The sequence below is a fragment of the Drosophila albomicans genome, chromosome 2R (genome assembly GCF_009650485.2).
Source record: "Drosophila albomicans strain 15112-1751.03 chromosome 2R, ASM965048v2, whole genome shotgun sequence".
NCBI lineage: Eukaryota > Metazoa > Arthropoda > Insecta > Diptera > Drosophilidae > Drosophila > Drosophila albomicans.
The window spans coordinates 4,500,850-4,513,353 of NC_047631.2; the positions used below are offsets into that span (position 1 = coordinate 4,500,850).

The 12,504-nt window shown below is 35.2% G+C and overlaps 1 protein-coding gene across 4 annotated transcripts in view; it reads right to left on the minus strand.

Moving 5' to 3' along the window:
• LOC117573877 (maternal protein pumilio) overlaps positions 1 to 12,504 on the minus strand; it is a 197,444-nt gene that overhangs the window by 173,668 nt on the left and 11,272 nt on the right. The window contains exon 1 of one of the 4 annotated variants that reach the window (XM_052007919.1): positions 6,289 to 6,588. The exons of 2 other annotated variants lie outside the window; for them this stretch is intronic. In XM_052007919.1, the coding sequence (XP_051863879.1) occupies positions 6,289 to 6,357 (69 nt within the window). In that variant the 5' untranslated portion in view covers positions 6,358 to 6,588. Of the gene's footprint in view, positions 1 to 6,288; positions 6,589 to 12,504 lie in introns of those variants that run through there. One more of the 4 variants, XM_034257355.2, reaches the window with a different exon arrangement.

Sequence of the window (12,504 nt, forward strand, 5' to 3'; positions counted from 1 at the left end):
TGGGCGTATACGCAATGTGGGTCACCCCAAGAAGACAGCAGAAATATTGAATGAATTTAACGCAAAAATATTATTAATTTATTTAACTCAATTGCACTTCAAAAGAAAACAAAATATATCAAAACTTGCAATGCGTTTTTCTCTTTTTTTGTGAATAAAATAGAACAATAAATAAATTGCGGCGCCCAGCAAAATAAATCGACAAAAAAGAATCAAAGAGCTCATTTAAGACTACGACCAGCAAATACACTATCAACATTCAATAAGTTCAATGTTTAAACTAGCTTATCACACCTACATCGACGAATTTTTTCAGGGTATTCTCCAGAAGCTAAATGCGGAAAAACAAATTTGATGTTTTTGCATTTTTGGCGGCTCTTCATTCAACAGAAGCCCCAACAAAATGAAAAAAAAAGTAATGAAAATAATTTGCATAAATAATGCGGCAAAAAATTTTAATTAATAAGCAACAAGACGAACGAAAAGAAAAAAGAAGAAATTTAGAGCCATCGCAGACAGAGACAACGAAATGAGTCAACACAACAACAAAATCAGTGAGAAGAAAAATCCAAAAAAAATTATACACATGTTTATATACAAACATGTATTCTAAGCATGTACATACGTGAGGGTATGCCACACCCCCTTCTTCCTTCCCTTATCCCATCAGCCCTTGAAAGGAAAAACAGCTCAAAAGAATTACAAAAGCCAAATCGTTCATTAACTTGTCCTTGACTGTGAAGAGAACGACAACTGCTCTCACACATGCACATACACTCACACACACACACCATTACCAAGCAATGGAATAAAGAGTGTTAGGTGTAGCGAGAAACGGGTGTCAGAGGGTGTTTGAGAACGAAAGAGAGCAACAACAACAACAACAACACCTCGGCAAATAAACCGGCCCCAAAAACATGCGTGAGAGACAGATATAAGCAAAGACAACAAAATGACGAAGAACGTGTACAAAGCAAAACGACGACGAGACGCACAAACATAAACGAAGAAAAACATAGCAAAAGAACGCAAAAGAGCGAGAACAATGCAAAACGAGAGAGCAAATGAGGGAGAGCGAGAGAGCGCGAGAAAAAGAAGAGGGTGAAATAGGCTCGTTGGCCAACAAAAACCACCGAAATATCGAATTAAAAAAAAAACAAAAACAAATAAAATAACAACAAAATGTAAAAAAAGAAACCAGTTGAAAATAATTTTTTTTTTATTTAAATTTAATGTGATATTGTTATCGTTGTTGTCTTTAGGTAGGCCGGTTCTTGAAGTTTATTGTAGTCTAACTATTTATATTTGTTATGTTATTACTCTTTGTTAAAAGTTAACAATGAATTTGAAGAGAATGTGTGGTAAAAACTGGTTGATGAATAATCAAAATTAAATACGAAACTTTTCTGATGTTTTATTGATTATAATGAGGAAAAGCAAATGAAATTGAGAACAATTTTATCGGGTAACAACTTTCTTGTAATTCTTTAATCGATCTTCAGTTAACATTTATTAACTTGATACATAAAAATCCTTCTTATTGTAGTCATAACTTGAGTAAATATTAAAATAATTAGACAATGCCTCAGTAAAGTAGTTACTATTTCATGTGTCTCTTTAACTACCAACCTTCATGCCAGTTCCATTCAAATTTTTACAACTAAATTATACCCTTAACTTAGACAACCCTTTCGCAACAAGCGAAAAACCTTAACAAGTTTTCGGTTAATAAGCAAAAAGAATGCAATGGGCGATTCAAAGAGGCATCTCAGCAAACACAAAATCATATCTTGCAAAAAGCAAACAATGCACTTGACATATATAGTAGACAACAACAATGGTCAGAGAAGTATAAATAAAAAAAAAAATACAAAAAATATGTTTGCACATAACACAACATTAAAATGTGGCCATATTTTGCGCACGCAAAGCGGTTGACTTTGAATTTTATTACAAGTTTAACAACTGAAATAAAAAAAAGAAGGATCCGTCAAAAATCAACGGCTTTTAGATGCTCTATGATTCAAATAATTATCGCTCCTCAAACTAGAATATGAATAAATTTAGTTTTGACCAAAAGAAAATTGTAGACAAAATCAATTTGAATAATAACATATATGTATATTGTCTGATATCACTTAATCATTATCCGTCACCGAATTTTACAATTTCAAAGAAGAGCAAACAATATGAGGCAAGTTTAACTACTGAATAGCACAAAATATTTCGACATATTTTACTCGGCGCTTACAAGGCATCCGTATGTAATGAATATATTAAAAAATGGGAACAACAAACCCCAACAAATTGGCTATATATAAAACAAAAGCAATAGTTAAAAATGCATGGCAACAAACATTGAAATTTCGACCAAGCGCGTTTGAAGACTTATTCAATGCCCGAGGCGCTCAAAGAGTTTTTCTGCTCGAGTTCGTTGAGTTCAGAATTTGTTGCCACCTTTTTGTCGTCATCAGGTGCAAAGACCTTTTGCGTGTCATTCGGGGCACACAAAGTGAAAATAAAGGAACAAAAATAAAATGAAAAGTAAAGTAAAGCAATAAAGCAAAGCAAGCGACAAAAGCAACGAGCATTCCTGTAGTCAGCAACAAATGTGACTCCTAATGCCTGACAGTCCGATAGTTCTGCCGGAAGCCCAGGAAAGGTACGTGCAAATGTGGGCGTGGCATGTCATAGCACAATCAAGATAATGTTCAGTTGTAACAAGCTACATAAATAATAACAACAACAGCAACTAAAAGCGCTTACTTCGAGAGAGAATGAAATCAAATTTATGAATTACGAATAGCTGATGAAAGATAGGAGGCAAAGAAAGTGAATGAAATGAAAAAACAAGTGGGCGAAAATACAGAGAAAAGTTGACGGAATCGAATTTTCAACTGTTCTAATTATTACCTCATTGTTAAAAATCTATGGATAATCATATATTTATTCAGTATTACATTGAAATATAATAAACAACAAAAATTATTTCTTAAGAACCTTTATTTAATTAACTAATAATCATAAAGTTAGATACTACATGTCAACAATTGCAAAATTCTTTACTTTCATATGGAACAGCTAAATTTTTAAATTTAGAGCTTTAATGCAAAATATTTTATATATGGAAAGCAGCATAAATTATTATCAATATAAACATTTTCTATCGGCAAATTAATTGCATAAGTTTTCCTATTATTTATTACCAAATGAAGTTAGTTTGTGTAAAGTCTCACACTTCTTCACTGCCTTTGCTATTGTTAAGTTATTCAGCTGACTTAGATTTCCTTGTTCTTTCTTTCTCCTATCAATTTGATATTTCTTGAGCCAATTCAAAAACACTTGGCTTGTTTCAAAGGCAAAAGTTTCCAACGAACTTCCCCTGGCTGCAACTGCAATATTAAACAAACAAGAAAGTTACAGTCGAGTGTGCCCGACTGTGAGATACCCGCTACTCATTTTGAATGAAAATGATAACAATATCCCACAAAAATACTGAAAAATATACGAAATGGTACTACGTTCAACATATACTATAGTGTATATACCTCATAATAAATAGCATCGACAATTTTTATGTGATCGTGACCAAATTTTCAGGAATCACAAAGACTATATTTATTATTGAATATACCAAGGTGATGTCCATTGCAAAGTGGGTATATCTCTATATCTTATAGTCTCTTAGATCTATATGTTCATACGGACAGACGGACATAGCTAGATCGTCTCGGCTGTTGACGCTGATCAAGAATAAATATTCTTTATAGGGACGGAGATTCCTCCTTATGTCTCTTACATGCATTTCCTGACGGCACAAAGTTATAATACCCCTCTACCCTATGGGTAGCGAGTATAATTATACAGTTGCAATACCACAATGTTAGCTTGAGCCACGTGACAACCCCATAAAATGGAATTGTGAGGGTGATTAGGGGGGAGACAGAGAGATAGCACACCCAAAATATTGGCAATTTTATTGTGGTGTTTATTAGATTTTGCACAACTCGTCTCATACCACAGACCACAAGTTGGTAGTGTCGTCGTCTTCGGATGTTTGACTACAGTTGAAAATTTCTGCCAGTCTCCACCCTCTCGATTTATTCTTCTGAAGATTTACTGTCCATTGCAGTAAACATTTCCGACACCTACTTTCACAACTGGTTCATACTATGTGCTAAATCAACTTGAATCATCAAGGTGTTGTTTCATTCTATTGTTGTTGTCCATTACATAATAACTTGCATGACTGTTATTACTAAAAGTTAGCAGATTAACCTTTACTCACTCTGCCCGAAATGCATCAAATGATATTGATAATTGCAACGAATATAACAAAGTTTAACAAAGTTTCAATAACTTTGAGAAATATTTTAGCATAAATATATTATGTATCTAATAAATCAATTCTAGTGAAACAAATATATCGAAAGACAATCCTACTTTCGCCTAGGATGCAAATGAATATTTCATTTAATTCGAAAAAGTGTGAATTGCAATTAAGAACAAATTTCAAGCTCAAGAGGAAATTCAATATAATCACAATAAAAGAGAATCTGAGATTTGTCGTCCAACAGTTTCAAGTATCTGATGACCATAAATTAGAATTGATCAATTTGTTGCTGCTCTCATAGTTTTTAGTTGTCATCGGCAGTGGCTGCATGCCACGCCCATTCAGAGACATTTGGCTAATCAGGGTGCGATACAAATGATGACAACAACGTAATCAACCGTGAAATAGACTAGACTGGCTGTACAAGGGAGACCCCGATAGACAGACATACAAATGTTTGCATGTAGATTGGATTGTAGGTATATATGTGTGCACATTGCATATAATTGAAACCGGAAAATATATATTTTCATGTAAATTCCTTAAAAAAGCGAAACCAGTACCAAGAGGGGAGCAAAGTAAATAAAAATAAAGGAAGGCAAATAGCATAAAATTTGTGTACAATGGAGAGCCCGTTTAACCCATCTCTCTCTCTAGTTCTATCCCTCTCTGACCCTCTCTCTCTCTCTCCCTGTCTCTGCAGTGTCCCCATCAGAGTTCTTATTTTTTCTGTTTCTGTTTTCAGTTAGGGTTAAACTACGTGAAATGCATATAAAAACAATTGGCCGGGCATAGGGAACCGCAAAGCATTTTTATCTATGAAAGTCAGGGCAGAGACTCTGAATGAACTGAAACCACGGCTACTGATGCTACTATTGCTGCCAGTCGCTGGTTTTTGTGGCTGGGGTCATATTTTGGAGAGAGATTTGTGCTATTATCTAATAGCAGTAGTCGAGCAGACAGCACAACGAAAAACATACATATTTCTGACCATTAGCGAAAATGTTTTATAGTTTATTTTCATCTTACGTAAGCCAAGTTCGGTTTTTGTATCTCAAACCAAACACAAAGTTTGACCGCTTAAGTAGCTCAACTAATGAAGTGCTATGAGAACTAAATACATATATTCTATTTGGTGTGAGTATAAATTAGAGTAATCGATTTATGAGATTAATCAAAATGATTAAGTCATCGGACGTAGTTTGAGTTGTGAATTGCTAAATGACACTGACAAATTAGTTCCATAACAAATTTGTCAACAATATAAAAATGTGGCAATCGATGAATTTATTTTACCTAACGGTTATGCTTTTTAAAAAAGCGCCTTCAGATAAGGTTTTGTTACTCCAAAATGTAATTAGATGAAAATGAATCTCAAAATGCAAGTGATAAAAAGCTATATGATGTAGAAAGAAATTAAAATTAATTAAAGAGAGCGGATAATAACAAATCAAAGTGCCGCTCGCACCTGCGGGCAATTAAATTGTTAACATGATGGGTTACTTTGATAAAAAAAAGATAACAGATTCTGAACATCGAAATAAGTTTAACCTGGATTGCTCTAATCTTTTAAATATCCTTTCAGCAAGGTTATAAACTGCTTGATCAAGTGGTCTCCATATTTTTTATAATAAACACTGAAATTAGAAGCACATTGTAAATATCTCATAAATAGTTTCTTCACATAGAAAGAGCCTAATCCTAGGATATTTATTATCCTTACAGCAAAGGGTACAAACAACTTCGCCTAGTTATCTCTTCACATTCTAGTATAGACACTTAAGTCAGCCGTCAAGTCAATATATCAACAATGCGTATACACTTGTTTACATCAATCAAAAGTGATACGCAACGAGCAAAAGTAGAAGAACATGTTAAAGCGAAAGGGAGAGACTGAGAGAAGGAGCGAGCGAGCAAGAGATGGAACGCGAAAAAGCCAGCTACATTTTCTTTACCATTTCCTGTGTTAGTGCAACATCCTCGGCAGTGCGCGCATCCAACATAAAGTCGTGAAGTAGCATCATGAGTAGGCTGGAAATCAACAATAACCGAGACGATCCAGAGAGCGAGAGTGAGAAACAGCCAACGTAATGGAACTAACACACACTCACACACAAAAAACACGTTACACAGAGTTCTTTGGCTGTTGTTGTTGGTAGTGGTAGTGCTAAATTTATATCGTGGAATATTTATGATTTATATATGAATTTCGATGTATTGATTTTAGCTTTTCAACAGCTTCAATTATAGACAAGCATCAGCTGTGATTTTCACACAGAAAACACACACACACACAATCGTATTTATATACACTTTGCAGGCATTTACAACATTTAATTTTTTCTTTATACGAAGCTTGAGGTAATTTTTCACGCGCTCGATTGTTTGCACTCTCTTCTGGCCCCGCAACCGGCGTGGAAACACTTAAGTATATACAAATACATACATATGAATATATGTACAAAAGTACAAAAAAAAAAACGTGCTTAACGATCGCCACAGAAAGACGGACGGATAGACAAAGGCGGTGGCGAAGGCGGGGTTGCCTGGCAAAAATCGTACACCATGCAGACGAGTCAACTGTTGCGGCCAAACTAAAAATTCTACGCGGCAAAAGCGAAAACTCGACGAATTGCAAAAAGCCAAAGAGAGTAAAAAAAAAGTGCGAGAGCGAGCGTGAGCGTGAGCGCGAGAGACAGACAGACAAGAGAGCAGCAACGTTGTAGCAGCTGTTGCTCGCGGCGATAATACATAACACATGTACATACAAATTTATGTGCATACATACATAGATAATAAGTAGCAATTTATGCTGTTTAGATAGACTGAGCGAGCAGTGACGCAGTGACGATGAGAGCACAGCAGCGTCAAAGCTTTAAAGCCGGGCGCAGCCCCCTTTAACCACACGTGGGTAAAGCGAAGCGCCGCTTGTTGTATACTCAGTATATCAGTGCGCATATGTTTGTATGTGTGTGTACGTTAAGCCTCATTTGGCATAGTTTTACGTAATTTGAGAGCGAAGAGAACAAACTATTGAGCGAGGCTTAGCTGACGCTATCAATGTGTGGGCACAGAAAGAGAGTGAGAGCGTTGCTCTCACACATATGGCATCGGTTTGCAGCAGTGTATGTTTTGTGAACTTCAATTGTATCAAGCAGCTGTTTCGTGTTTCCAAAATCAAGACGAAGAAGAGTGCATCTCATGAAATTGTTGTTAACTATATAGTATGTGAGCATCAACCGAATGAGTCAGCTAATAAACCTCACCATCGAAAGCATGTTCAGTAGTAAACAGTGGCGGGCAATTAAAATCATTTGACTCACGAGTCGCAAAGAGCAGCAGGCGGCAAAACTAATAACAAATTAATTTGTCAAGCAATTTGACGCTGCATTTAAAATGTTTATTTAATTAATACCGATTAATTGTTTATAGATAGACCGAGAGTCGCACACAAAGCTTAGAGCTTAGAACGAATTTTGCATGTATGAGTATTGTTATCAGAACACAAATAATGAAAGTATATCAAAGTGACGCTTGAGGGCTAAACGTGAAATGCAAATCAATCACAACAATGTTAGAGTACAATTCGCAGCCGACAGCGTTTGCATCAGAAACCAACATATTAACAATCATAATCATCATCTTCGTCATCGCCATCAAGTACATTATTCTTAGGAGAGCGCGTTCTGTATTCTTTAGACTCGTGCTGTTGTGTTGAAAAATTGCAGGCAGCAGGCAAACATTTTCGCTAATTGGCAAACGCGGCAAGCCAAAGAAACACAGAAACAGCGCCGTCGCCACCGTTAGCGTTGACTGCGACTCAATTAGAAGCAAAACGCGCAGACGAGTCTCTTGATGGAAGCAGGGAGGAAATGTGCATGGAACGAAAATCAACATTCAGAGTGTGTGAAATTAAAGACTATGGCAGCAGTGCTGCTCGAAAGGGGCAACAAAATAGAAGAACAAGTGCAACAGCAGCAGCAGTAACAGAATCATTACCATCAACAACAACAATGGCAGCTAATTGTTCTACTCTAGCACAAAAGTGATAAAGTTAACAAGCCTAATGATGATAATTTCAAACCTAACAAATACACTAAATGCAAACTGAACTATCGGGTGTACTATCGATAGATAACTATGTAATTATCGTTTTCAAATAGTTTATGATAAGTCTGTTTTTGCAATAAGTACAAAATTAGCAGCTTCTATATAGATTGAACGCAACGTTAGTCTAAAGTAAAATATAAAATAATCGGTTCATATTTGATGGGAGCGATAGATTATTGAGGAGAAAAGAAAGTCGAACTCATCAAACAGCAAAAAGCTAAAAAAACAAAAACAAGGAATGTAAATAATACAACTGCCATCACTCATTTGAACTTTTTGGAATGATTTGATTACTGACTTTTTTACAAGTTATCCAAAGTTTCTTTCCCTTTTCCGTACTGATTTACATATAAGCAAGGCCACACTCCAGTTTTGAAGTGTCCTATTCATTGGAATCAGCAATTGAAAATAATTGAAATTTAATGTTTATTTAATCCTATTTATAATTCAATAAATTTAAAAACGAAATCCTGGTCAAGAATCCCATCAAATTAGCTCAGTTGCAAATATTCCAAAAAAGCTCGTAAACAAACCAAAAATCAGACACCATTAGCAGCAGGCAACCAACAAAAACAACAACAACAAGCAATGACAATAAAATAAAAGCTGCGCTCAAAATCAGACACCGTACTCACACACACGCACACAGATTACGCAAAAAAGCCCCAGTAAGGAAAAGAAAAAGAAATAGCAAAATGAGAAGAGTAAGCACAATGCATAGCGTGCAAAAACAGAACGACAATTACAACAACAACAACAAAACAGTAAGAACAGACAGAAAGCAAATGCAAGAAGTAGCGCAAATAAAAAAAAGTAATAAGTATACATTCGGAAGAGCATGGAAACAGAGCGAATGCAACCATAAATTGCGAACGCGCCACATGCAACGATACAACAGCAAATCTGCGACAACAACAATAACAAAACCTGAAACTGAAACAAAGCGCCACAGACGTGCACAGTAGACTGTGCTTGCAGCCCATAGCTGGGGCATCTGCCGGGACCGCCGCACAGTTAAGCGCAAATCAATGACCTACGACATCACTAGCAACGAGAGCAAACGCACGTTGGGTCTGAACTAAAGAAAATAGCGGGGAACCAGAGGAGGAACCGAGGCCCTAGTAATAGTGTTGAAAAGATGAAAATTGTTGGGGCCTGTCCTTGTCAAACACATACATGCACAGAAAACAAAGACAAAGCGCTAAAAAAAAGAGAAAAGAAAAAAATAAAAATAAAGTGGAGTAACAACGACAGCAGCATAACAAAAGCTCAAGCTAAAGCAGCTGCACATACACATACACACTTTAATCTGTCTCGCTCACTCTTTTATTATACTACTCTGTCTTTGTGGTCCTGCTGCTATCCTGGCATAATTGCAATAAATTTGTTTTGTATTGCGTTGCTGTAGCGCAAAAGGAAGTTGTTGCAACAAAAAAGGTAGCGACCAGCTAACAATAATGGGAGTAAAAGGGATACTATTTGGAAACGGAATGCATCACGCCAAAGTCGAACACGAAATGCTCTAACAATCGACTTTAAAACGAGACTAGTAGTCTCAAAAATTGTGAAATATAGTGCCAGTGGTAAAACTATGTTTTGTTTCTTAATTACATATTCATTATAAAATTGAGTTTAAAACTTCAAATTAATTACACAACAACATATTTATTGAATGCACTTAAATATTTATTCACTGATTTTAGCTAAAATCAAAATTTTGGTTTCTTTTCAATCTTCTAAAATAATTATTTTCTGCAGATCATATTAAACTGACGAACTATACGCAAGGAAATTCCACAAAATTAAATAGTCGTACTATTACAGGCTGCATCAATTGATTGTGAATGAGTTGAAAAGAAAATGCCGCCAATGTATTTCACCTGTGGTTCTGTAAGTCTGAAATCGCACCTGGCCAACTGACCAGTTACCAACTAATTCTTTGTTTTGCCTCTTTCGGAAGGAAAAGTCGCTTAACGTCGCATGCCAAATGTAAAGCAGAAACTTCAGGGAGTGAAATTCTCTAGTTAAAATTGTTTTTTCCATTAACATTTGTGTCATAACATCAACAGAAGAAGCATAGCAAGAGAAAAAGAACAAATACAACAGACTGCCAACATCAAGAAGAAGACGAAGTAAAGAAAAGCGAGTTGAGCTGGCGCAAGAGCTCATTAAGTCCAAGTCGAGTATTAAATTCTTTTTATTTATAACTGCGAGTTGTTTCTACGTACAAAGTATAAATACCTCCGCAGACTTGGCTTCTCTTTTTCTCGTTCTCTGTGCTTTTTGTATGTGTACCATGTACAATGTAAGCTTATAAGGTAGAAAATTGTAACCGGAATGCAATTTTTAGCGGAACAGAGAACTAAAGACTGCAATATGAAGAATTCTATACAATAGCGAGAGGCAAAATAACGTTAATGCAAGAAATTATCTCTCAGTAGAATAACCAAATATTATATTTATATAACCTCTAAAGTTGCGCATATACAATTGAATAGAAAAAAAAGAATTCTTGGAAAAATATTTTTACTTTCAAAATGTAAGACACTTCATAACTAATATACTTTAAAGTTCAATTGAAAATATATGTTTACCGAAATTTATAAAACAAAATTATAGGGTATATTCCAAACTGATTTTCTTCTGCCTTCAAAACTATAAGATTCTATTTATCAATGGGGACAGAATATAACAACTTTAAGCATTTGCTTAGACTTCATTTGTTTATTACTAGCTATAAACAACATCTAAAACAAGTTTTATCCATTAAGGTTATACGATGGTTACTATGCTCCTGCAATTTACAAGCTTTGAAATGCCCAAAGACAATAATAAAATCGAAAGATATAAAAAATTTCATTCGCCACACACACTAAAATATAATTTCACACATCAATTTGTGGATGGAAAAATATGAAAGATTTAAAGGAAAAAACTTGAGAGGGCAAAAGCGAAAACAAGAGAGAAAAATGCTTTGCCATTTACAACTTCACTATTTTGAGGGTAGGATACTCGGAGTGTTGTACAACGGACCATAAAAGCTAACAAACGAATAACAACACCATAATATTGATTAACCAAACCTACAACTTGAAGAACAACAATCTTTAATGAACTCAGCAAACTTACTGGCGATAAACTTTTAAATTAAAATGTATAAACTCAATGTGCTGCTAATTTGATTATCTAAATTTCAGCTTTAAGGCTTTAAGGCACCACTGTAACCCATATTTTATTTGGAAGCACTTTTCATAGCCGCTACCCATAGGTTATTTATAACACGCAGATCATGTTTGTTTTAAATTTTTGCCACGCCCACTTCCGCCCCCGCAAATCAAAAAACTTCGAATAACAAGCGTAATTTTAAAGCTACAGCTTGGTGTATACAAAAATAACTATAGTATTTATGATTTCTAATTTCGGCTTTGGCCGACAATCTGGTCTATGGTATATTTTAAATGTGGTACTATATCGATATAACAAATATACCATTTGGTATAATTTTAGTATATACAATACAACAAGGTAGTCTCGTCGGCAAAAGTTTGTCCGTTAACTATACTTCGTTACTTCGTGAACTCGAAGCGTAGATCCGCGTCTTCACCAGCATTTATGTCATTGGAGAATATGACAGTATCTAATGGTCATGATGTTGCCGATTTATTCGCGGACTTTTTCCAAACGACATATTCTGTCCCAAGTTCTCAAAATTCCTTTTCTTATCCTTATCAGTTAAATTCATCTAATTGTATTTTTGGTCCTTTAATTACTGAAAGCTCTATTTTAACGGAACTATTGGCTATAAAACCTGTTTTTTCAGCAGGCCCGGATGGAGTACCTAGTTGTGTGCTAAGGTATTGTGCTGGTAGTATCTGTAAACCGCTTTTTAAATTGTTTTAATTATCCGTTAACTCATGTTCTTTTCCTAAAATTTGGAAAAATCATTCATTATACCTATCCTAAAAAAAGGAAGCAAATCTAAAGTTCAAAATTATCGCGGTGTATCTAAATTGTCTGCGATTCCGAAAGCATTTCAAAAAATTATAACTTCTCAACTGCAA